Here is a 21,885-nt window from a genome sequence, read left to right as displayed (position 1 = left end):
CCCTCAAATCCCATGCAGACCAAGCATCCTTAACAATAATAGACACTGTGGGGTGGGTTCATGAATTCACTTATTAAGTCTTAATGTATGGTGCTCTCCCTCCTTATTTCTGAAGGCGTTTGTCCTACCTCATCCATTTTTGGTGGGACCTCTTCTAAGAGGTATGCCTATTCCTAGCTATTTCTGTACTTGTCTATCATTATTCACAGAGAATAGCAGGGAATCTTCCTATTAGCACAGAAGAAGTTCAAATGCTACAGTGGGAGCCAAGCAAACTCTTGGAACACCCAGATTAAAGAGTACCTGTGGATCTTGGGGAAGAAGCCACCGGGGGGGGGGGGTTCACACGTGCTCAAAGCAGCTACAACAGCAAGTTGCTGTGTGAAAACCTGTCCCAGCCATACGTTCCACAGCTTCTCAGCTCCAGTCCCTCACATCCTGTCCTCTCTTACATTAGCTGCTTTGTAGCCCTCAGATTAATAACAGTTGTGAGTTCAAAGGCGGTAAAGGGAACTACTTCAGTTACTGGAGCCCAAATTTAACACAGATGTCTTCTGAAGTCTTCACTGCTCAGTCACCATCTACTCCAGGATTAGAACTGACAACATTATCTGAAACTTTGATCTTCCTTTACTGATTTAATTTACTTGGTATAAAAACACACATTGGAATATAGGCAAGAGATGGGAAGCAAGTATCTACAGATGATTAAATATACAAAGTCTCATATAGGTGCTCACCTTTACAAAAGAAATGATGCCAAAATCTGTCACGTGTTTTCTTGAACATTTCCAGCCCCTTAGACATGAAGATAGAGCTATCTTCTACCCCCAGCACATTTCATTAATAAAGTTTCTAAAAGCCCTCTCCATTTCCTGTACAAGACATACATTATGTATTAGACACAAGTATTTACTATAAGCACATGCAACCATAAACCAGACAAGTTATGATCGGTTAAGGCACAATGCTCAATTTAGTGCTACTGTGCAATCTAATATGTAAAGAAAGAAATCAAGCTAGGTCAAATTAGTACCACTTACTGGTAGCCTATACTGATCTTTACAGTTTAGTCAAACACCCTAAGTGCATATGTGACCCAAGTCAAGATCCTGTAATGTGTATATCTATTGTACAGGAAACCCCCAGCTGCATACTTGGCTTACATGAAGTGAAATAGCTGGCAGGAAGATGTGGATGGCTGAATCCCTGTTCAGAAGAGTACACTACAAGTAAGTATGTACAACTGCTAAAACCCCAAGTTTAACCAAAAATGACTATCAATAAGCTCAGCTGACCTGAGTTCAGGAAAGGTGGAATAGCAGGGACCAATGTCCCATTTGTGTGTGGATTCTCTAAAACCTGTGACATTGCATCAAAACTGGTGTTTTCAATATGCTCCAGTGAATTTCTTTACCTAAAAAACAGCCACCCAACTCAGTACTAAATAAAAGTGCATTAGGACAGCTACACAGTCTCCATCCTCTTTAGAAACATGCTGAATGTAAATGAGCACTCAGGGGTTTACCAAAAGAGTGCCCACATACATGAAGCATGTGCTCAGCAGGAGGACTCAAGCTAAATGCTGGAGTAAGAGCAAAACAAAGAGAGTTCATCAGCAAATCCACTTGCTGGGTATCGGATGCTACTGGTATGTGCAGGCTTTCATATACCCCCAGTGTGACAATAAAAATAGAAATATTTAGAAGGATCAAAGGCCAAATAACTGAGGAAGCTCCCACGTACAGCACTGCATTAGAGGGGAGACGAAGTTTTAAGAGAAAGCCTGAGCACACTGAACAAAAGAGCACAACTGAGATTCCAAGCTGAAAATAGCACAGGAGAAGTTCAGGTGCTGAAAGCAATCTTCTTCCGTCGAAGTGGGTAGCGTCTTCTTTGTGGTGAACTTACAGCTCTTCTTCTTTTAAGCAGAACATTTTTATTAGTATCAGTGTCTGTTGGTGTGACCTCTCCTGGCGAGAAGAGATCTTGGACATTGGTTTCCTTCTTTTCTTTGAAAGCAAAGACTCCTTGCTGCACCCTGCAGAGTTCCAAGGTTGGTTGCCAAGTTAACGCTTGGGAAAAACCTTCTGCTTTTTCTACTAGTCCTGGGAGAGTCTGCAAAAACAAACCCAAGTGTCTCATGTTACATGGGGAAAGTAATGGTTACAGTGAATGCAATGTGTTCTATGGAATAGTCAGGGTGGGAAAGGACCTTAAGATCATCCAGTTCCAACCCCCTGCCATGGGCAGGGACACCTCACACTAAACCATGTCACCCCAGGCACAGTCCGACATGGCCTTGAAATGCCAGGGATAGAGCATGACCACTTCACAGGGCACCCTGTGCCAGTGCTTCAGCACCCTCACAGGGAAGAGCTTCTGCCTTAGATCTAACCTGAACTTGCCCTGTTTCAGTCTGAACCCATCACCCCTTGTCCTATGGCTGCAGTCCCTGATGAACAGTCCCTCTCCAGCATCCTTGTAGGATCATTAGATTCTGACACACACAAAAGCTTCAGAGGCTGCTGAAAGGATCCCTTGGGTGGCAGGTGAAGGTTGGCAACTCAGAGCTACCAGCCTAAGAGTGACAAGGGTCTGCTCAAGAAGCCATGAGAAGTATGCCAAGTTTCACTGTTCCTGCATTACATCTCCAAGCTGAGTAGCACAAGAACACCATAGTTCATGTCTAAGCTGGTACTGAAGTAATAAATGTCACATGCTATGTAAAGTTGATGCTGCAGGCTCTAAAATATCTGTAAAAAACACCTACAGCCACAGGGTCATCTTCCTCACCACCATGTGAGATGTAATGCTCTACAGATGGAACTTCAGCAGTCCAAACCTGAAGATTAACCTACTTCAACAATACACACACAGGCTTTCTGGTACAAATCCACAGCCAAGATAGGTTAGAACTCCTATTCTCTGACATATTTATCAGATCAAGAAACTAAAGATTATCTTCTCAGAGCACAGAGATCTCACCTTCATTACTCCTCTGATGTGTTCGGATGCCGTTTCCATCATCTGCTTCAGATCTGCGATGTAAGCATCTACAGAAAAAAAAACAAAGCCCAAATGAACTTCTAAAACACAACTTCCACCCCCAACTATCTGCTTAGAAATCAAATTGAAAAGCAGTGGAGTCCCAGTATAAAATTAAACCTACAACACATCCCTTTCATTATGGCACTGAGGACAAGAGTTTGTATGTTTTATCTTACTATTATTACTCTTTAACACTCAAAATGTAGTAGAGCCTAGCAGTCTCAACTATCGCAAGCCACAAAGTTCTCCACTAGAAACCCTACAGCTTATACAAAACATGAGACACAAAGACAGTATTTGACACAAAGGAACAGAAAAAGATCTGGCTTCAAACCTTTCAAGTTCTTATTATATTGAATAAAAATGCATGAAAGAGCACAACTGTGGAGGAAATGAGGTAAAGTAATCCCATTTTTAAGGAGCTCCAACAAATCAGTTTTTTCAATAAAGGTTACGTTTTTCTCCTGGCTGAGCTTACCAAGTGTTAGCACCAAGACTAAAACAGAACCAAGCATAAACAACATGAACTGCATTAATTCGCCTGGGTTAATAAGCAAAGAAAGAGAAAGAAGCTTTCAGGAGCACTGAAGCAGGCAGCAGGCACAGAATACTGTGAGGACATGGCATATATTTGATTGCAATAGCAGTATGATAACATCATCAACAAAATATATGTTTTTGATGATTGATTTACAAGCAATAATTCTTTACTCAAAAGTTCAGCTCTTTAAGTTGATATAAAACTGGTTTGAATGTTCTCTTCCATTCTGTCTCCAATGCTACGCCACCAGCACCAAAACCCTAAAATGAAAGGATAAGCAAGTGCTATATAGTGATGCTTAAGTCAATCACTGTGTTCTAGCACAGGGTGACAGTGATCCCCTGCTGAAACACAGTGAGAATGAGCAGCAAGAGATGGTGTTTGGTTAAATGGTCTCTTTACATGCCCGATGTGCTGAGCAGGGATGGCTAAGAAAAGCATGACCTATGTATAAATGTGGATGCTAAAATGCACCATCATTCAGAGTTCCTAAAGAGAGGTAATTCAACAGCCACTCAGTTCAACATACTACAGAGGCCTATGAATGGACATCCTCTAAAAGGACATGTCTATAATGAAGCATTCTTATAGGAAAGCATTTGAATAAGAAAATTGGTGATCCTATGAAAAGGCAAGGAAAGAGTTAAGTAAAAATAATTCATTTGATTATTCCAGTTATACAGAAGGCCTGACAGTTAAATGAAATGTGCCTGAAGGCGTGCGGCTTAGCATGGACAGCATTATATTCCTCAGTGTTTAAAGCTTTCCAAAACATAGGGAAATGAAAAAAGGAAATGAAAGGTATTGAGTAATCTAAATATTTTTGGTTTCTGGCCACTGTACGTGCTAAATTGGGATACATAAACTTCCCAAAGACTACATAATACTAAAATTCAGCACAAACTCTATGCTATCTTAGCTAGGACTTTGCTGTTACCAAAACTAAAAGGGCAATACCATAGTGCAAGTTGTTACTAACTTGCAGGAAGTAGTTGATTCACATCAGAAAAGCATAGGTCTGGACACTAGAAACTAAAAGCAACTCAGCCATGAAGTGACACTCTTTACTGCTCCTGTTAGCTGCACAGGCTGGCATTTCTGGAAGCAATGTCTCCTGTTTACAAAGAGGAAATGATGACTAGAATGCAGCCAGATCAGCAGGGTGAGAGCTCGAAGATTAAGCTCAGCTTCTCAAACTTAAACACCACTGCTGGTTACATCAGCTTTAAACCACATGCACCTCACTAGGGTGAGGGCTCTGTCACCGCACTTTTCAACTCAGAACAACATTGGTAAATTGTGTAATTTTTCAATACTTAAGAACAGGCAAGACAAAAGTTTCCATTTCTTAAGGCCAACCTCAAAAGTACATCACAAGCACCAACTGCAAAATACACTGCCTCATTCCAAGAAGTTTGTATAAGGAATCTTTCAAAAGCATGCAGCAAACTCATGGTGTTATTTGCAGTTTTGTTTCTTCATCAACTCTTACAAATGTCAGAGGCAGGATAAAATTTGACGCTTACTCTGCAAGTTAGGAGAGCCCACACTGCCGTCACTGAGTACTAGGTGACTGCTTTCAATTCCCTGAAGAAACTGACTGATTAGGAAGAGAGACAGAAGTATTTCTAGTATTCATATAGAAGGAACATAAGAATGGTCAAAGTATCATGTTAGTGATCCATTTAGTTCCCTATCTGGCCTCCACCAGCAGTGAAGAAGAAAACCTATTGAGAGTAGTAGCTCTGTGACAATTTCTACCCAATCCAGCTTTAAGTACAGTGCCTGACAGCAGACAGCACTTAAGAGCAATGAACACAATGAACTGTGACTACATGCAGTCATTACAAACTTCTGGCTGGTTTAGTTAGTTATTTAAACAAGTTCAAAGAAAGAAAACCTCCTCAACATTTACAGCTGGCCAGTTGGGTAGGCAGTGTTTCCTCAGGCAGCTGCCCTCCCCGTGAAATCTTTACCTTGAGAAGGTGGTGATCTTATCTCCTCTGGTGGGATCACAGGCTGGTAGAGCTTCTGCATATTCAAAACAAAGACAGATTCTGAAACAACCTCTTGGTTTAATAGATATTTAATATACCCACAGCAGAAAGAACAACAGAAAAAGGCTAATACAAAATGATGGTGGTGAAATTGTTCAGATAAGGAAAGTATGAGAGATAAAGTTTATAGATAGCTACTAGAAATAGCGTTCTGGTTAACAGAGTGACATTCACTGCAAACATCTCAAAATCTGCTGTAGCTTGCAGAATTGTAGTTACTAAAGCCTGAGAACTAAACTGAATCCAGTTTTGGAAGACACATTGCCACCTGCTGCACAACTGAGGAAAAAGCTGCTCTGGTTTCTAAGGAGCCATTCACAAAACCAGCAGTACGCTTTCACAGGGCAGCAAACTCAAAGAGTACATTAAAACAAAAACTAAGTAAAAGAAAACTATTTAAATGATTACATTCTAGCCCTGCAACTACATATGCATAAGTATGAACACTGCTTCACAGGTCAGGCTGTCTGGCTTTTTGGTCCTACTTGGAGTCTTGTGACTTGACATCAGTTAATTGTGACATGAGGTTAACTAATAATAAGTAATGAATACAACTAATATTTAGTTATATCAATGGTGGGACTAGAAGTATCTAATGGGGAAGGAAAAAACCAAAGACATGACAATGTAAGTTATATCATCTAGAAGTTACTATTTTTCTCCACTTCAGGAGCTGTCCTTTTAACCTTCTTCAATCAAAAGCATATAGGAGGAAAGTTATTTATTTCTCCCTGGAGTTGTACTAGAGCAATTCTTTCAGAGTTGACAGATATTCTTAGCAACTTTACAGTAACAACTCCAAGCAGAAGAACAAACATTGTCTGCATTATCCTCAAACATAACAGAAGGTATTGACTGAAAACTTATACGGTGATCATCTAGTCGTAGTGGTATAAAACTTGGAAGAGCTCAGCAGCTGGAAAAGGGCATCTCCAAGGACAGAGACTCCACAGTCTTGCTGGGCAATGTATGCCAATGGTTTGACTACCATCACAGCTGGGTTTTTTTGTTAATGGTTACAGGAATTTCCCATATTTCCACTTATTCCAGCTGCTTCTTGTTTTTTCCTTTTTTCCCTGCAGGAAATTGACTCCTCATTAATCAGCAGGTAAGCAAAACAAAAGATCTAACTTAACAGCTGGAAAGAAACATAGCAACCAAGGACAAGACTAAGTTGTTTAATGCCAGTAATTACACTCAGTGTCAAAAAACCCCAGAGAAATTACTGCATCTGTTCATTAATCCACATTACCTTTTTTTTTCTTTTCTTTCTTTACTGGAAGTACTTACTAAGTGTAAGTTACTGAAGTACACAGCTCAACAAAGCGCTTAGGAAAACACAGCCACCTTTCGAACAGCCTGCACATCATAATGTCTACCACAGAATCAACTAGGTTGGAAAAGGCCTTTAAGATTATCAGGTCCAACCATTACCCCAGGACTGCCAAGTTCACCACTAAACCATGTCACTGAGGGCCTCATCTACATGTTTTCTGAACACTTCCAGGGACAGCGACTCCACCATTTCCCTGGGCAGCCTGTTCCAATGTCTGATCACTCCCTGAATGAAGATGTCCTAACACCCAATTTAAACATCACCTGGTGCAGCTTGAGGCTGTTACCTCTTGTACTGCCACTTGTATCTGTATGTAACAGAACACCTTCAACCAGCCTTCAGCCAAGGATTTCAGAAGCCCAGATTAAACATCTGGATAACTAGGTGACTACTGGCTTGTAAATCATGAGATAAAGCAATCTACTTAACTAACTTGTTGAATGTGCCACAAGCCCAGCTCGCTCACAATCACAACTGTCTGTAGTAACCTTCATTATAATGCAAAGGATCCAAAGCAACTATGGGAAGAAGCTTAAAGGTCAAGGTTATTTTTTCAAGTTACAGATGATCAGCAGCTAGTATATGCAAAGGTTTTCTGAAAATCATAGGATACTCACCAACAGCTCTTGCTCAGCTTTCATGGCTTGGATAGCATGCATCAGTATTTTTCTCGGCCACTGCTTACGCTTTGTTGTTGTCCCTACTATTATATCATCAAATTCATCTTCAAGAGTTTTAATGTCGGAACCTAAAAATGACAAACACACAAAGTTACTGGAGGAATTCTACATTTTTGTTGGTTTTCTTATTTTTAATTTGAGACAAAGTCTTAAGAAAAACAGTTTTAGATCTGCAATAAGAAACAGTGTGTAATTATCCATGAAGAGATAAATACATGTCTTGTATCTTCTTTATAAGGCAATACAGAAATGGAAGCACAACATGGGGCATGGGGAGGTAGAGAATCACCTGGGGCAAAAAATTAAACCCCTATTTCTTTATGAGCTCTGAAGATATGAAGAATTTCTCACAAAGAAATTGCTCTCTTTTGAAGGAACTTGTTTTCCGAGTGAAGAAAAGCAACACAACATGCAGCAAGAAAAATGGTTTATCTGTGCAAGTTACAAGCATTAGGCAAACACCAACTATCCAAAGAGTCATTTGAAGCCACCTGATTGTATTTCATATAGAGCACAAACATGCAGTTGAATGTGACAATGAAACACAGTTCCTGGAAATACTCTGCATCCTGATGACACCTGTAACTCCTAGCCAGAAGGAGTTTGCAAAACCCAAACCGTATCTGCTTTCAACATCAGAGGCCCAAGAGACCATATGTGGTAGGACCTAACTTTCATAACTTGCTTTTCCACTCCCAAGATTCAGTACCTAGAATATATTTTCAGCTTTCAATTGGTGTTTTCACCACTCCTATCCTACTGAAGATATATACTCCCTGTTTCCACTACTGTCTTGAGCACAACTTGCATGCCATGCAATGTTTTCCACCTCGTGGTAAAGAACTGATTTTGAGCACCTTCTGTGGGTCAACCTGTGCAGACTCAGGTGACTGTAAACCTCAGAAAGGAAAACTCAAGGTTTTAAGAGTTTGTGGGTTTGTTTGGTTTAGGATCACCATGAAATCATTTAAGTACAGAGAGGGAACATTTGAGCCACTGGTCAGTGTAAACACTGGAGGCTCAAAATGCCATATCACTGGGTGATTCCAACTGGATCAGAGATAGTCAGGCACATGAGTAAATTTAAGTGAAACTGAAAAGCACAATACAGTCCTTACACCAACTGCAGGAAGATGGCAGTATCTCTGCTGGCATTAAGTTAGACTTGTACAAACAAAGGAGAAATTACTGAAAATAACATCTATCTGGACAAAGATTTCCTGTTAAGAAAACCCTGTTGAGAATTTTTTGGGCAAATATGAATTAGTGAAGTGAGCCTCAATCAGTCTGGCATTTTGCATCACGAGACCAATGCATTTTTGACCTCATAGTCAAAGGAATTGGTGTTTTATCATTCTAGAACTACAACTGCAGAAGTTTCCTAGCCAAGAGTTCAAGGAGCTCTCTCTCCACAGCCAGTTCAACATATCTGTATTTTCAGCTTTGTGCAACTGTAAAAAGCATCAAGTTGCAAGCAAAGAATACCTAATGCTAACAAATTAATGGTTCTGAAATTTTCTTTGGACACCAGACTACTAAGAATCTATCATTATTAAAAAGACAGTAAGTACAAGCATAGTATATATATTAGATATAAATAGTAGTAATTTTAACCATTTACTTAATGTCATGGTTCAAACCAAGCTGCACAGCTCATGCACTCACTCCCCCCCTTGCCCCCCCAACTCCCGGAGAGTTAGGAAAGAGAATCCAAAGATACCAAGAAGGAGGAAAAAAATGGATGCTACTGCTGAACCCAGGCCAGTATATTAAGTAGCAGCAACAGACATACTACTAGGTTCCTTTGACAGGAAGAGATCTTGGCCAGTGTCCCCAACACAAGGTCATTCAGGCTCGAAGGGCCCTCAGGAAGGCTCTTGTGACTCAAGCCTCCTGCTCACAGCAGCATCAAGTCCCAGTTCAAACCATGTTGCTCTGGACACTTTTGTCCAGTTGGTTATTGGAAGCCTCCAGTTCTGGAGACTGCACAAGCTCTCTGAGCAACCTTTTCCAAGGCTCAGTTACCCTAATGTGAGTTTCTACTTCCCTACATCAAGTCAGAATCTCCCCTTTCAGCATGAGCCTTGCCTCTGGTTCCCCACTGCACACCCCTATAAACAGCCTGGCTCTGTGTTCTCAGTAACCTCCCTGTGGGTACCGGAAGGCTGGCTTGTCTTCTTTGGGCTCAACAAGTCAGTTCCTTCAGTCTCAACTCACAGTGCAAGTGTTCCTCCAGCACTCTGGCCACTTGGCAGCCTCTGATGAACTCACCCCAGCTTATCAACAACTTTCCTGTACTGGGGGTGGGTCCTAAACTGAGGGTAGTCAGATGTGCTCCAGCAAGTGCAGAGTAAAGGCAGATACTCCCTTCTTTGTTACCTACTGACTACACTCCTGTTGACACAATATACTAGGTTGGCTCATGGTTAGCCCACCAGCACCCTCAGGTCCTTTTCATCCCACACCTCTGCAGGGGGTTATCCCTTCCCAGGTTTAGGGCTTTGCTTTTGTCCTTGCTGTATTTTACGAGATTCCCAGATGCACTTCCCCAACCTGTTTACATTCTACTGAATGGGCCTGCCCTTGAGCATACTCCTTGCATCCCACTATGGCTGATGTCAGCTGCAAACAGGTGAAGGCACTTTCCTTCTTCAGGTCTTGGATAGGCACTAACAAGAATGGGTCCCAGAACAGACACCTGAGAAACTCTGCTTGTAATCAGCCCCGAGATAAAACATTGAACACTACCCTCTGAGCTCAAAGATCCAGCCACATTTCTCACCTGCTAAGCCATAACATCCTAGCTTGGATGCTCTGGGAGACAGTGTCATTGGGTACAGAAGCTATTCCAAGCAGCAAGAGGACTGGCATCTGGAGCACATGATGTATGAGAAGCAGCTGAGGGAGCTGGATTTGCTCAGCCTGGAGGTTCAGCTAAGGGGTGATTTAACTGCTCTCTTCAGATACCTAAAGGGTGTTTCTAGAGAGAACAGCGGCAAGCTCTTCTCAGAAATGTGCAGCAGGAGGATGAGAGGCAACAGATACATTTCAATAATGAGAATTCCAACAGGCCACAGGAATTTTTCACCATCAGGGCAGTCAAACACAGACACTGGCTGTCCAGAGAGGAGGGGAAGTCACTGGACTTGGATCTTTTGCTGTGTTCTAGCTTTAAATATAGGTCACCTTACCCCATTCCATTAAATTTTGTATATTACCTTTATTCTGATAAGAGAAGCTGATGAAACAGACCATGCTCTTTCCTAACCTCCCAAATGAAAAGTCTTGCTACGAAATGCCAACTTCCAAAAAGCTTGCTGAAGACTTTCCAACAAGACTGCTGCCATTAAACCTAGATAAACCTTTCTTTTTCCCCATGTTAATATCAGCTACTTTGGGCCAGTCTATACACTACTTTTCCATGGTAGCCAAGAACAAATCCTTTAAGTTATGTAGGCACCATACCAGTAATAGCTGGAGCTTTGGACTAATAACGATCTTGAGAGAAGTGTCAAACAAGCAATAGTCCTTCACATAAAGCACTTTGCCTGCCTCTTTTCTCTTGCATACAGGTCCCTAAATATCTTGGTTACCCTTAATTTCATTTACAAGCACTGCTCTGCAAGCTCCCACAGTGCAGCACTAAGCATCTTTACACAGGCACATCTGAGCTGGAGTTTGACCTCCCCAGCTCCATAAGCATCCTTACAACCACTGCCCAACTCAACAAACCACAAGCAGAAACCAAGAGAAACAGCAGGAGATCAATGGAAAAACACACATACCACTCTGCTGCGTGGACTCATCCTGCGCCTCATCCCAGGGATGCCCATTGATGGTGATGTTCTCCTGCAGCGCTGTTTTGAAGCTCTGCAGGGTACAGGAGACCATGAGAAACCCTCCTTCAGCTCCTCCAGGAGCCCTCCCCCAGGAAAGAGGCTTCACCTGATGCCTGCCGCTGGAAAGGCTGCTCCTGCCTTGCTACCCTGCCCAGGTCAGCCCTGTCAGGGTGAACAGCTTCATCTGTGATTGAACTGTGTAGAACCATCGATTCAACCGGGCTGGAAAAGCCCTTTAAGCTCATCCAGTCCAACCATTCCCAGCACTGCCAAGGCCACCACTGCCCCATGGCACTGAGGCCTCGTCTCCACGCTGTGTGAACACTTGCAGGGCCGGTGCCTGCAGCCCTGCCCTGGGCAGCCTGTTCCAATGCCTGAGCACCCTGTGGGGCAGGAATTGTTCCTCAGCTCCATCTAAACCTGCCCTGGTGCAGCTTGAGGCCGGTTCCTCTTGTCCCATCCCTTGTTCCTTGGGAGCAGAGCCCAGCCCCTCCTGGTTCCATCCTCCTGCAGGCACTTGTAGGGAGCCATCAGGTCCCCCCTGAGCTTTCTCTTCTCCATCTGAACCCCACCGGTCCCTCAGCCGTTCCCCATCACACATGGGCGCCAGGCCCCGCACCAGCTCCATTGCCCTTCTCTGGCCCCTCTCCAGCCCCTCAATGTCCCTCTGGTAACGAACATAAACCCGCTAAGGTAACGCAGACACCTCCGCCTAGTGCCAGACCCTGACACCATTGGATCCCGGGTGACGCTGGGCCTGGCTGCTCCCCAGTCCCCGCAGGCTCACCCAGAACGCGTCCCCCTCGTCGGCAGCCCCGCCCGGCTGCCCGTGCGCCAGGGCCCGCAGGAAGGGCTCGCACAGCTCCATCACCTCAGCCACTGTGCGCCGACAGCGGCACCGCACCCGCGAGTCCCGCCCGGCGGGGCCCGGGCTCAGCCTCGCCTCTGCGGACGCCATTTCCCGTCTCGTACGGAGGGAAAATGCCGGCCCGGAAGCAAAACCCGCGGCCACCCCGCCCCTTCCCTTCCCCTCCGGCCGGGGCATGGCGGTGGGGCCGGTGGATTGCCATTGTCACCTGGCTGCGCCCTGCTTCCAGGCGGTGAGGCGTGGAGGGGCGGGTGGCTGCGGCCCCGGCTCCGGCCCCCGTCCTGCCGCTGAGGAGGTCCGTGTCTCTTGCAGGACGTGGCGGATGTGGTGAGGGCAGCGCAGCAGGTGAGGCCCCCGGCCCTGCCGCAGCCCCCGGCCCTGCCGCAGCCCCCGGCCCGGCCGCAGCCCCCGGCCCGGCCCCAGCCCCCGGCCCGGCCCCAGCGCCCGGCCCGTCCTCGCCTCAGCGGCCTGGGGGTTTCTGTGTGCTGCAGGCGGCGGTGTCGGCCCTTGTGGTGGTGTCGGAGCGGGCGGCGGAGTTCCCGAGTGTCCTGGAGCTGTCGGAGAGGTGCGAGGTGGGAGGGGAGGCTTGGAGCTCACACCGTGTCCCGGAGCACCTCCCGTGTCCCGGAGCTGATGGGGACTCGCTGCCCTCTTCCTTGGCCAGCCCATGTTGGCTGTAAACCGGCTCTCTGTGCAGTCTCTCTCACGGTACTGATGCACATTCCATGCCCAGATTCCCAGGGTTTGTGTTCCCGTGCCTGGGACTTCACCCGGTGCAGGAGGTCTCACCAGAGGAGCAGCGCAGCGTTGCTTTGAAGGTAAACCACAGTTAGTTAACCTGGCTCCAGAATACGGCTCAGGGCAGATGATGGAGTGCTCCGGTTTGCCTGATTTAACTTCGATCTGCCCAGTGATTTTTCTTGTTGTTCTGTAATACAAAAGACCCAGCAGACCGAATCCCAAGCTCTCTTAGCACATCTGTGCTGTTGAGTTAGTGCTACAGCAGGATTGTTCACTGCAGTCATCTGGCCGTGTTACTGCAGTCAGTTTGTGCAAGTCCCAGGTGAGTGCTTGGCTTACAGTGAACAGTTTGCAGATGTCCCTTTGTTAGTATGGGAAGTGGAAGGCAATGGTTCATGCCCTTAACCTGGAAAGCTTGGGGAGCTGTCTGCAGCCTTTGTTTTAATTACTTCTGCTCCTATGGAAGAATAGCTTGAAATAAAGGGTCATAATGTAAAGAAGGGAAATCCTGCAGGTTTCTAGAGTCTGACCGCACAATTCCCAGTAATAGCAAGTTTTAAGGTGCAGGATTTAAGCTTGATGAAGGGAACTCCAGTTTAATCATAACGCTGAGTTCAAAACCCTTCCATCTGGTAAGGGCAGTGAGGGTTGCATCTGTAATTTGTTCTTGCAGGATCTGGATGCTGCATTGCCGCTTATAGAACTCTACAAAGATAAACTGGTGGGGATTGGGGAAGTAAGTAAAATTCTATAACTTGTTTAAATGTCTGTGACTTTGGCATCATATTCGGCATTGAATGCAGAAAGGGACTTTTCATCAGGGACTGCAGCCATAGGACAAGGGGTGATGGGTTCAGAGTGAACCAGGGCAAGTTCAGGTTCGATCTAAGGCAGAAGCTGTTCCCTGTGAGGGTGCTGAGGCGCTGGCACAGGGTGCCCAGAGAAGCTGTGGCTGCCCCATCCCTGGCAGTGTTGAAGGCCAGGTTGGACACAGGGTCTTGGAGCAGCTGCTCCAGTGGAAGGGGTCCCTGCCCGTGGCAGGGGTTGGAACTGAATGATCTTAAGGTCCCTTCAAACCCAAACCATTCTGTGATTCCATCTGTCACTGGAATTCCAAAAACTTAGTGAATACTCAGTTTTGTGTATGCAATAAGTGTTGCTGTCAGTCTGAACAAGCACTACGTCTGATTCATAATTCTCTTCATATGCTTTCCTTCACAGCTTTGCCTGTTCCCCTCTTTTCCTTCTTCATCATTATTAGGAAATAGATGACATTTATGCTGGTGAATTTCATAGGAAGATTGCATAATCAAGCTATGCTGCCTTATACCCAAATGTCTTTGGACCTGTTCTCTGACACTGTGAAGTGTCAAGTCACATTGTTACCCTCATTCACATCCTTCCTGCCTTCTTCCCTGACAAAGTGAGGCTGAGCTATGACTTCAGTACATTACACCAGCGTGCACAGTCCTTTTTTCTTGTGATCCCTCATCTGCCTGTATCCATGTGTTGTCTCTTGGCTTACATTTGTTTATAAACAGAGGCTTGAAAGCTCCAGGGTAGAGTCAGCCTTTTGTGTGTTGGTACTGGAGGGACTTACTTGTTTGCTCACAAGTGCTTTCACAGTTGAAAAGCTTATGGCTGAGAATGGATTTCTTTCTGAGTTCAGCTACAGTTGAGTTCATTTTAATAGCAGTTTCTAATATATACATTTTGAAATGCCTGTGGGTTTGAAGCATTTGTTGCCTTTATATGTGGTATTGTGGTTTAGTCAAATGCTAGGTCTGTTAAAGGTTTTCACTTCTCTTTGTGTACTGTAGGTTGGACTAGATTTCACTCCCAGATTTGCCAGCACGGATGAACAGAAGGAAGGACAAAGACAGGTTCTGATCAAGCAGACTGAGATAGCGAGAAGACTGGATTTGCCTTTGTAGGTGGTATTTATACTGGTATGAGAGTTTGCCAGATTTCAGTAACATGAGGAAATATTTCCCAGGATTTATAATTATTACTTACATGGACTAAACTGGCATTAGTGCCCTGACTGCCTCCAGTCTGAGATTCAATTATAGAACTTCCCCTATGTTTGCACTTGAGTACAGTCATCTTCTATGTCCTGCCCTTGCTATGTTGCTGTTGCATACTGTAGCTAATTATGTCTCTAGATGCTATGTCTCTAGATGTTTATTTATGTCTCTAGATGGTTTTTTTTCTCCTGATAAAGGTGGATTACAGATTAGTTATTTTCATCCCAAGCTGCTGCTGCTCATTCGTGTTTTGTCCAAAGAAAAAGTATTTTGCTGAGTTTCCTAATGATTTATCTCCTTGCTGTGCAGAAATGTGCATTCCCGCTCAGCTGGAAGACCGACCATTAACCTCTTAAAGGAACAAGGTATGTTTTTAATGAGTTTTCTCTGTCATGGCTTTTGTTAGCATTGTTTCTTCTGTTGTGCCATGTCCTCAGATAAGTTTGTGTACATTAAACTTAGGAGGAACAGTGCAGAGATATGATGTCTATTCCTAATGGGACTGAGATCCCATTGGAAGCTGATGTCGCAGGCCTGCTGTAAACCCTGCTGATGATTTGGTTTGTTTCTCTTCTCTGAGGTGCTACCAAGGTGTTGCTCCATGCCTTTGATGGGAAGCCATCTGTAGCAATGGAAGGGGTGAAAGCTGGATACTTCTTCTCCATTCCTCCTTCCATTATAAGGAGTGAACAGGTAATGCTTAAAGGGGTTTGCTGCTTGCATTACAGGTAATATCTGACAGCTTGTCATGATAGCAAATGTGACAGCTCAAGAACATGCCTGTTGAAGTCTACAGTTCAAAGTGGGACTGGCAGTACTCGCTATGGCTGCTGTCACCTGACACTTCTCAATAGAAGTTTCAGTTCTTAGTGTTGCACATTTTTACTTTGGCTCAATTTCTGCCTGGGATTTTTGCCTTAGCTGACTTTTTGGGGGAAATGTTGACTAAACCAGCTCAGCTATTCCTGAGAAACAAGGATTGAGAAAATAGGTGATCTTTTACTCCTTTTCATGTGGTTTCTGGTGATCTTTTCTTCAGAAGCTTCTGTCACTGTATTGTCCTAGAGTGGAACATGGTGTGGAAAAGAACTAGTTTGTGTCTCAGTACTATGGTACTTTCTGTTCAAAAGGAAATCTGCTCACAGTTGGCTAAGTTACAGACCTTGGAAGAACTGTGATTATCACCAAGTGTGCCCAGCAAAGACACAGCTAAATTACTTAAAGTCAGCATGGGTCAGGTTCAGCCCTTCGTTTTGTGAGGCTGCTCTTCTGATTTATACTCTGAGCTGACACAAGCTATGCTGACTCCTGCCTTTGGAGCAGTCTGTTTCCATCCTGCACCATCATCACTTTCCTTGATAAGCTCAGGAAGTGTAAGACAGGAAAAGGCAGGATTCAAGTGGAGGGGGCTGAGGGATGGATATAGATGGGAGTAGGGTTAGGAGGAGAAGGGAAAGCAAAGTGGGGCTGAGGGGTAAAACAGAGACGAGAAAAAGCCACATAAATATAAATACATATAGAACACCAGCTAATTAAAATTGCATTGGTAACTGTAAGGTGTTTTGTGCAGCATAACTACATAATGTAATAAATAACAATGGATTCAGTTTTCAGATAATAGTTTAGATATTTAGAAAACAGGATAATCCTAATTTGGAAGGACTTCTTGAGCAGCTCCTGGTATTCTTGCTTCCATTCTGAAATGGTTGATAAAATGCAGACAGTGGTACCAAAGTCTTCTGATGTTGCATTTAAATGCAAAATGTAGCCTCCCTTCATACATCTTCCCCCACAGCTCTAAGTGCATGAGGTGTTTAACAGTTGTCTTACTTTCTTCAAGAAGCAGAAGCTTGTGAAGCTGTTACCACTGGAAAATATGTGCTTGGAAACTGACTCTCCTGCTCTGGGGCCTGAAAAACAGGTAAATGATGGGAAGCAAGGACTTCTATGTATGTATATCCAAACCCACTCCTCATGGAGGTCAGTTACTGGCACGGGAGAGTGAAGCAGTGTAAGCATGGGTACAGAGGATGAAAGAGGTTGCCAAGTGAATGTTTTGAGGTGAGCAAGTCAGTGTTCCTGAGGCTGGGAAAGGAGAAGTAATTCAGGAATGAGCAGAGGGAAAAATAACCCAAGAAGATACATGTAATTCTTCTGGTGCAGTGTGTCACAGTTGTGTCTGGACATACTGAATCTGAAAGACCTGTGTTCTCTAGGGATCTGTAATTTTGTTCTTGTTTGGTGGCTGTTTTCAGGTGAGAAATGAACCAAAGAATATCTACATTGCTGCAGAATACATTGCCAGAATTAAAGGAATTCCAGTTGAAGAAGTTATAGAAGTCACTACAGAGAACGCACTGAAAGTATTCCCCAAACTTCGGAACTTTCTTCGGATATAGATTGGGAAACTGAAATGTATGATATTGCAGACACTGTTATTTATGGTGTAATTAATAAAGCCAATATCCATCTTGTTTTAAAGTGGAGCTTTGGTGTTGCAAAGTTCAAGAAGCGAGCAGAGTGTTCTAAAGCTGCATTGGATGAATACAGGGAAATTCTCAAATACCTTTTGTATGCACCATTGTCATCTCTTGGATGTGATAAAGACAGGTTGCTCAGTTGCATCTCTCATGTTTCTCACTGAATAGTGTATAAAGAAGAGCACCACACAATTGTCAGGATAGTTTCCTTGCTCAGCTGCTCCCAGTTCGGGAGATGGATGATGTGTGGTGCTTCATGTCCCTTTCATTCCTTAATTACTGCTGACTGAAAATCACATGGTTGTGGGCCCACTTGTGATGCAAAAACACTTGTTTAGGACTGGTAGAATCCTGTTGAAATCCTGATCAAAGTGTGGCTGATTATAAACCAGCAATGGACAAGGTGAGTTATACATGACAATTGTTCTGAGAGCCACTAGGCAAGCAGGCTTTGTCTTTTAAAGCCTTTGCCACGTGTGTTTTGTGTCTAAGATGCTTATGTGATGTTTCAGATCAGACTCCTTCCTGGTTTCCTTGTTTAAGAGGATCTTACTCATTGCCCTTCTGCAAAATGGTTTGAAATACTTTGAAATCATTGCATGTCTGCCTTCTGGGATATAGGACTGCAAGGCAAGGGTTTGGGTTGTTTCCTTGCTTTAAGGAGAATGCAATTGAAGAAGGCATCAGCTACCAAATAGGGTTAAAAAAAAAGATGTGGGGGAAAGAGCAGAAGTTTGTCATGTAAGTGATACCCATCTTAAACTTTTGGTTTCCTCTGTGTTTTCTTCCTTAATTTCTTAAAACCACAATGTCAGGAGGTTTTGGGGTTTTTTGCTATTTTGGCAGAATAGCTGTATTCTGCTTGTTAGCTTAGTAAGTTTAAACATACGTTCCTGAACAGGTTTCAGCCTGCCCCAACCAACCAAATGTGAACTATTTATCTCTACTACAACGTGCATTCAGAGCAACAGCCACCTGAATTTTTGCTGAATGTTAGAGCAGTTAGAGTCATTTGTTATCCTGGATCAACAGGCATCATTCCCACTATTGGGTGAAGGAAAGAGCTTGCCTCCAGGTGCCACTAGGTAGCGGGTGTGCAATAGTCTTTGGACTATGAATGGGATTAACATTACTGATTCGTGATCATGTTGGGGCTGTTCAGCTTGGAGCAGAGAAGCTGCGTGGAGACCTCAGAGCAGCTTCCAGTGTCTGAAGGGGGCTACAAGGATGCTGGAGAGGGACTCTTCATCGGGGACTGCAGCCATAGGACAAGGGGTGATGGGTTCAAAGTGAAACAGGGCAAGTTCAGGTTAGATCTAAGGCAGAAGCTGTTCCCTGTGAGGGTGCTGAGGCGCTGGCACAGGGTGCCCAGAGAAGCTGTGGCTGCCCCATCCCTGGCAGTGTTCAAGGCCAGGTTGGATGGTGATGGGCACAAGCTGCTCTAGTGGAAGGTGTCCTTGGCCATGGCAGAGGGTTGGATCTAGATAATCTTTAACATCTTTTCTGGCCCCAACCATTCCTTGTTTCTGTGCTATTCGAGATGCTAAACAGGTGATACCAGGCAGCCCTACATGTGCTTCCTGTGTGACAGGAAGGCTCCCAATGTTGCATGGGAATGCAATTGAATATGGAGATGTTCCTGGTAAGAAGTCAGACAGTGTCCAAATATCTATGGAGTTTTGGCTTTAGTATTGTTCCCTAGGAAGTTCATAGCCTTGGATGAAAACACTGGCATTACACAAAGGGCACTATTGAGTACTGATTCTGCACGAAATCTGAAAGTGGAGGGTGACATTTTGAGGGTAACATTGCTCTGGTTCAAGCTTAGCCTCACCTGAGCTCTTCAATCCCTTTTGCTGCTGTGATGCTGCAAAACCCTGTAGACACGCTCACATCCTGCAGCTCCCAGCCAGGCAGAGCACTGCTGTGAGGAACACTACAGATGGTCTGCAGCCGTATGGAAAGCAGTAGGTCCCAAGCTCCATCTGATACCTTTAGCCATCACCTCTTCCTGGGAAGCTACAAACAGCAGGTAGGGTTGCACTTTGTATGACCCCTTGTGTCTCTATAACTTGCAGGATGTACATGATGTGATAGAAAAATCAAAGCAGGTTTGTGATTTCTTTGGCATAATCAATGCCTTCAGCGTGCCTTGCTCATCTGTCAGTGCTGTTATCCAAGTCAGTGCTCTGCTATCCAGTCAGTGCTCTGCTATCCAGTCAGCGCTCTGCTATTCAGTGCTCTGCTATCCAGTGCTGCGTTACCCAGTCAGTGCTGTTACCCAGTCAGTGCTCTGCTGTCCAGTGCTTTGCCATCCAGTCAGTGCTGCATTACCCTGTCAGTGCAGTGTTACCCCGTCGGTGCCATGTTACCCCATCAGTGCCACCAGTGTTACCCCGTCAGTGCCATGTTACCCCATCAGTGCCACGTTACCCCATCAGTGCCACGTTACCCAGTCAGTGCTGTGTTTTCCATCCAGCTCTGGTTGGTACAGCATCTGCCATAAAAAGAAGACCCACATTGCTTGGTTCTTTCCAGGCTTAAAGTAACACACCCAGATGCATTGTGTGCACTGGGGATTCCCACATGTGCAAGGTCTTGCAGTGCGTGCACAGCCCAGTGCCAGGCATGACTAACAAGCAGTGTGCAGGGTGACGGTAATAATGTGAAGGTACTTTCCACAGGCTGAGCTGTAGAGCTTGTGGATCTACAGAGCTCCTAATGTGAAGCTCCTGATAGAGACAAAACAATGGGCCAGTGTGTGCCATCCATGGTTACCAGTTCACACAGAGGTTTCTCTGCGCCTTCCTTGTCCCACGCACACCTTGAATCAGTAACAGGCACTGGAAGGATGCTGCAGTTGCACCTCCATGGCTGGCTGGTCTCATTGCCCTTTGGCCACCCAGGCCAAGCTGTTTACAGGGCTCATTTGGAACAAGGCTGAAGTGATTTTGCCTGAAGGCCAAGTGATTTGGAGGAGTGGAGTGGGTACAGTGGAACTAAAGAGCTCATGGTAAGTCACTTGAACTCCTTGGATCCTGGAAATCCCCTCTGTGTTCAGGACCAACAGTGAAGAGTGTCTGAGGGCTCTGTCTGTGCTCATTCACATCAGTCTCCCAGGAGCTCTCTTCCTACCCTTGGACTAACAGTGCCTGAACCTGCTGAGCTCTGGAACAAACTGCCATGAGTTTCCCCAGATTCTGACATGGGAATAAGTGAGGAGATGGGGATGAGGCCAAGTGGGTGATGTGCTGTTTAATCCTGCTGTTTACCATGATAAGAGTTTAAACAAATTGACCAAAGACTTTTACTGGAGGTGCTTCCAACAGGCTCCTATGCAATGCATAGAGAGGCTCTTTAGAGGCAAAAGCAAATAAATACTTGGCTGGAAGTGCAACTTTCATCAGTGATGAACTTCTGATTTTGTTTGTTTTTCCATTAATGCAGGCTGGGTTCGATCCTCTGTTCCCATCACAGAGCAGGAAAGTGAATTTGAGTCAGCCACTGCCGTAGCAGAAACGTTTGTTGTTCTTCTCTTTGCTTTCTATACGCAGTACAATGATATAGCTGAGATCAAAGAAAGGATACGAATCACCATGGCACCTATGAGTTGTCTCAGCACTTTCCTCTTCAGCAGGTGGTTATCCATCCATTCATTGGCCCTGCTGGGGCTGGCTTTTCTGTTGGTGTGAATCAGTTTGGGCATGGGCATAGGAACCCCCCCATGCACTGTGTGGTGGCCCCACCATGCAGTGAGTGCAAAGCACACCCTCTCCAGGGCCTGGCAGAGTTTTGTCCCCCTTTTTGAACTGTAATGAATGACAAAACAGTGATAAAACATAGTGAGGATCATGGCCCTGCTGAACCTGTGCCTGGGGCAGGGATTAATACCTGTCTCCCCACATGCTCACTGCTGTGCACAGAGAGATGCTGCCAACAGGATGCTTAATGCAAGCACAGAGCATCAGTGCCACTACTGCACTCAGGTCTGCTGATGGAAAGGGTGGTGTGAGTCACCTGAAAAAGCAGAAGCAATGAGGCAGTAGGACAAGGAGTGTATAGGAGAAAGAGCCTGGAGAAGAGAAGACGTTGTGGAGACCTCAGAGCAGCTTCCAGTGTCTGAAGGGGGCTACAAGGATGCTGGAGAGGGACTCTTCATCAGACTGTAGCAAAAGGACAGGGGGTGATGGGTTCAAACTGAAACAGGGCAAGTTCAGGTTAGGTGTAAGGAACAAGTTCTTCCCTGTGAGGGGAAGTTTCAAAGG

The 21,885-nt window shown here is 44.8% G+C and overlaps 2 protein-coding genes across 3 annotated transcripts; one reads left to right on the top strand and one right to left on the bottom strand.

The window, feature by feature from the left end:
- Positions 1 to 618: 618 nt before the first annotated feature.
- Positions 619 to 12,549, bottom strand: NSL1 (NSL1 component of MIS12 kinetochore complex). Its single transcript, XM_034060690.1, has 6 exons — positions 12,292 to 12,549; positions 11,451 to 11,535; positions 7,603 to 7,733; positions 5,569 to 5,623; positions 2,989 to 3,056; positions 619 to 2,118 (listed from the first exon to the last, which is right to left on the bottom strand). Exons 1-6 carry the CDS (start codon positions 12,547 to 12,549, stop codon positions 1,849 to 1,851), a joined length of 867 nt encoding a protein of 288 aa, XP_033916581.1. The 3' UTR covers positions 619 to 1,848.
- Positions 12,520 to 17,764, top strand: TATDN3 (TatD DNase domain containing 3). Of its 2 annotated transcripts, none has more exons than XM_034060691.1 (10): positions 12,520 to 12,604; positions 12,685 to 12,717; positions 12,864 to 12,937; positions 13,106 to 13,190; positions 13,787 to 13,849; positions 14,934 to 15,043; positions 15,450 to 15,505; positions 15,721 to 15,833; positions 16,981 to 17,061; positions 17,396 to 17,764. In XM_034060691.1, the coding sequence occupies exons 1-10, from the start codon at positions 12,548 to 12,550 to the stop codon at positions 17,537 to 17,539; spliced, it is 816 nt and encodes a 271-aa protein (XP_033916582.1). In that variant the 5' UTR covers positions 12,520 to 12,547; the 3' UTR covers positions 17,540 to 17,764. The 2 variants fall into 2 exon arrangements, with proteins under 2 accessions (XP_033916582.1, XP_033916583.1); XM_034060692.1 differs by having other exon boundaries at positions 16,984 to 17,061; positions 17,396 to 17,621.
- The last annotated feature ends 4,121 nt before the right edge of the window (positions 17,765 to 21,885 follow it).

The sequence above is a fragment of the Melopsittacus undulatus genome, chromosome 3 (assembly GCF_012275295.1).
Source record: "Melopsittacus undulatus isolate bMelUnd1 chromosome 3, bMelUnd1.mat.Z, whole genome shotgun sequence".
Lineage (NCBI taxonomy): Eukaryota > Metazoa > Chordata > Aves > Psittaciformes > Psittaculidae > Melopsittacus > Melopsittacus undulatus.
Note: the sequence above shows the minus strand (reverse complement) of the source record. Positions and strands in the feature narration are given on the sequence as shown.

Excerpts from the sequence above, each read along its gene's own strand:
- TATDN3 (XM_034060691.1), top strand. The coding sequence starts at position 12,548 with ATGGCGGTGGGGCCGGTGGATTGCCATTGTCACCTGGCTGCGCCCTGC. Across the intron at positions 12,718-12,863 it reads TGGTGAGGGCAGCGCAGCAG|GCGGCGGTGTCGGCCCTTGT; the intron begins GTGAGGCCCCCG and ends TGTGTGCTGCAG. Across the intron at positions 15,834-16,980 it reads CCATTATAAGGAGTGAACAG|AAGCAGAAGCTTGTGAAGCT; the intron begins GTAATGCTTAAA and ends ACTTTCTTCAAG.
- NSL1 (XM_034060690.1), bottom strand. The coding sequence starts at position 12,549 with ATGCCCCGGCCGGAGGGGAAGGGAAGGGGCGGGGTGGCCGCGGGTTTT. Across the intron at positions 5,624-7,602 it reads AAGCTGAGCAAGAGCTGTTG|AAGCTCTACCAGCCTGTGAT; the intron begins GTGAGTATCCTA and ends TTGAATATGCAG. Across the intron at positions 2,119-2,988 it reads ACATCAGAGGAGTAATGAAG|ACTCTCCCAGGACTAGTAGA; the intron begins GTGAGATCTCTG and ends TTGTTTTTGCAG.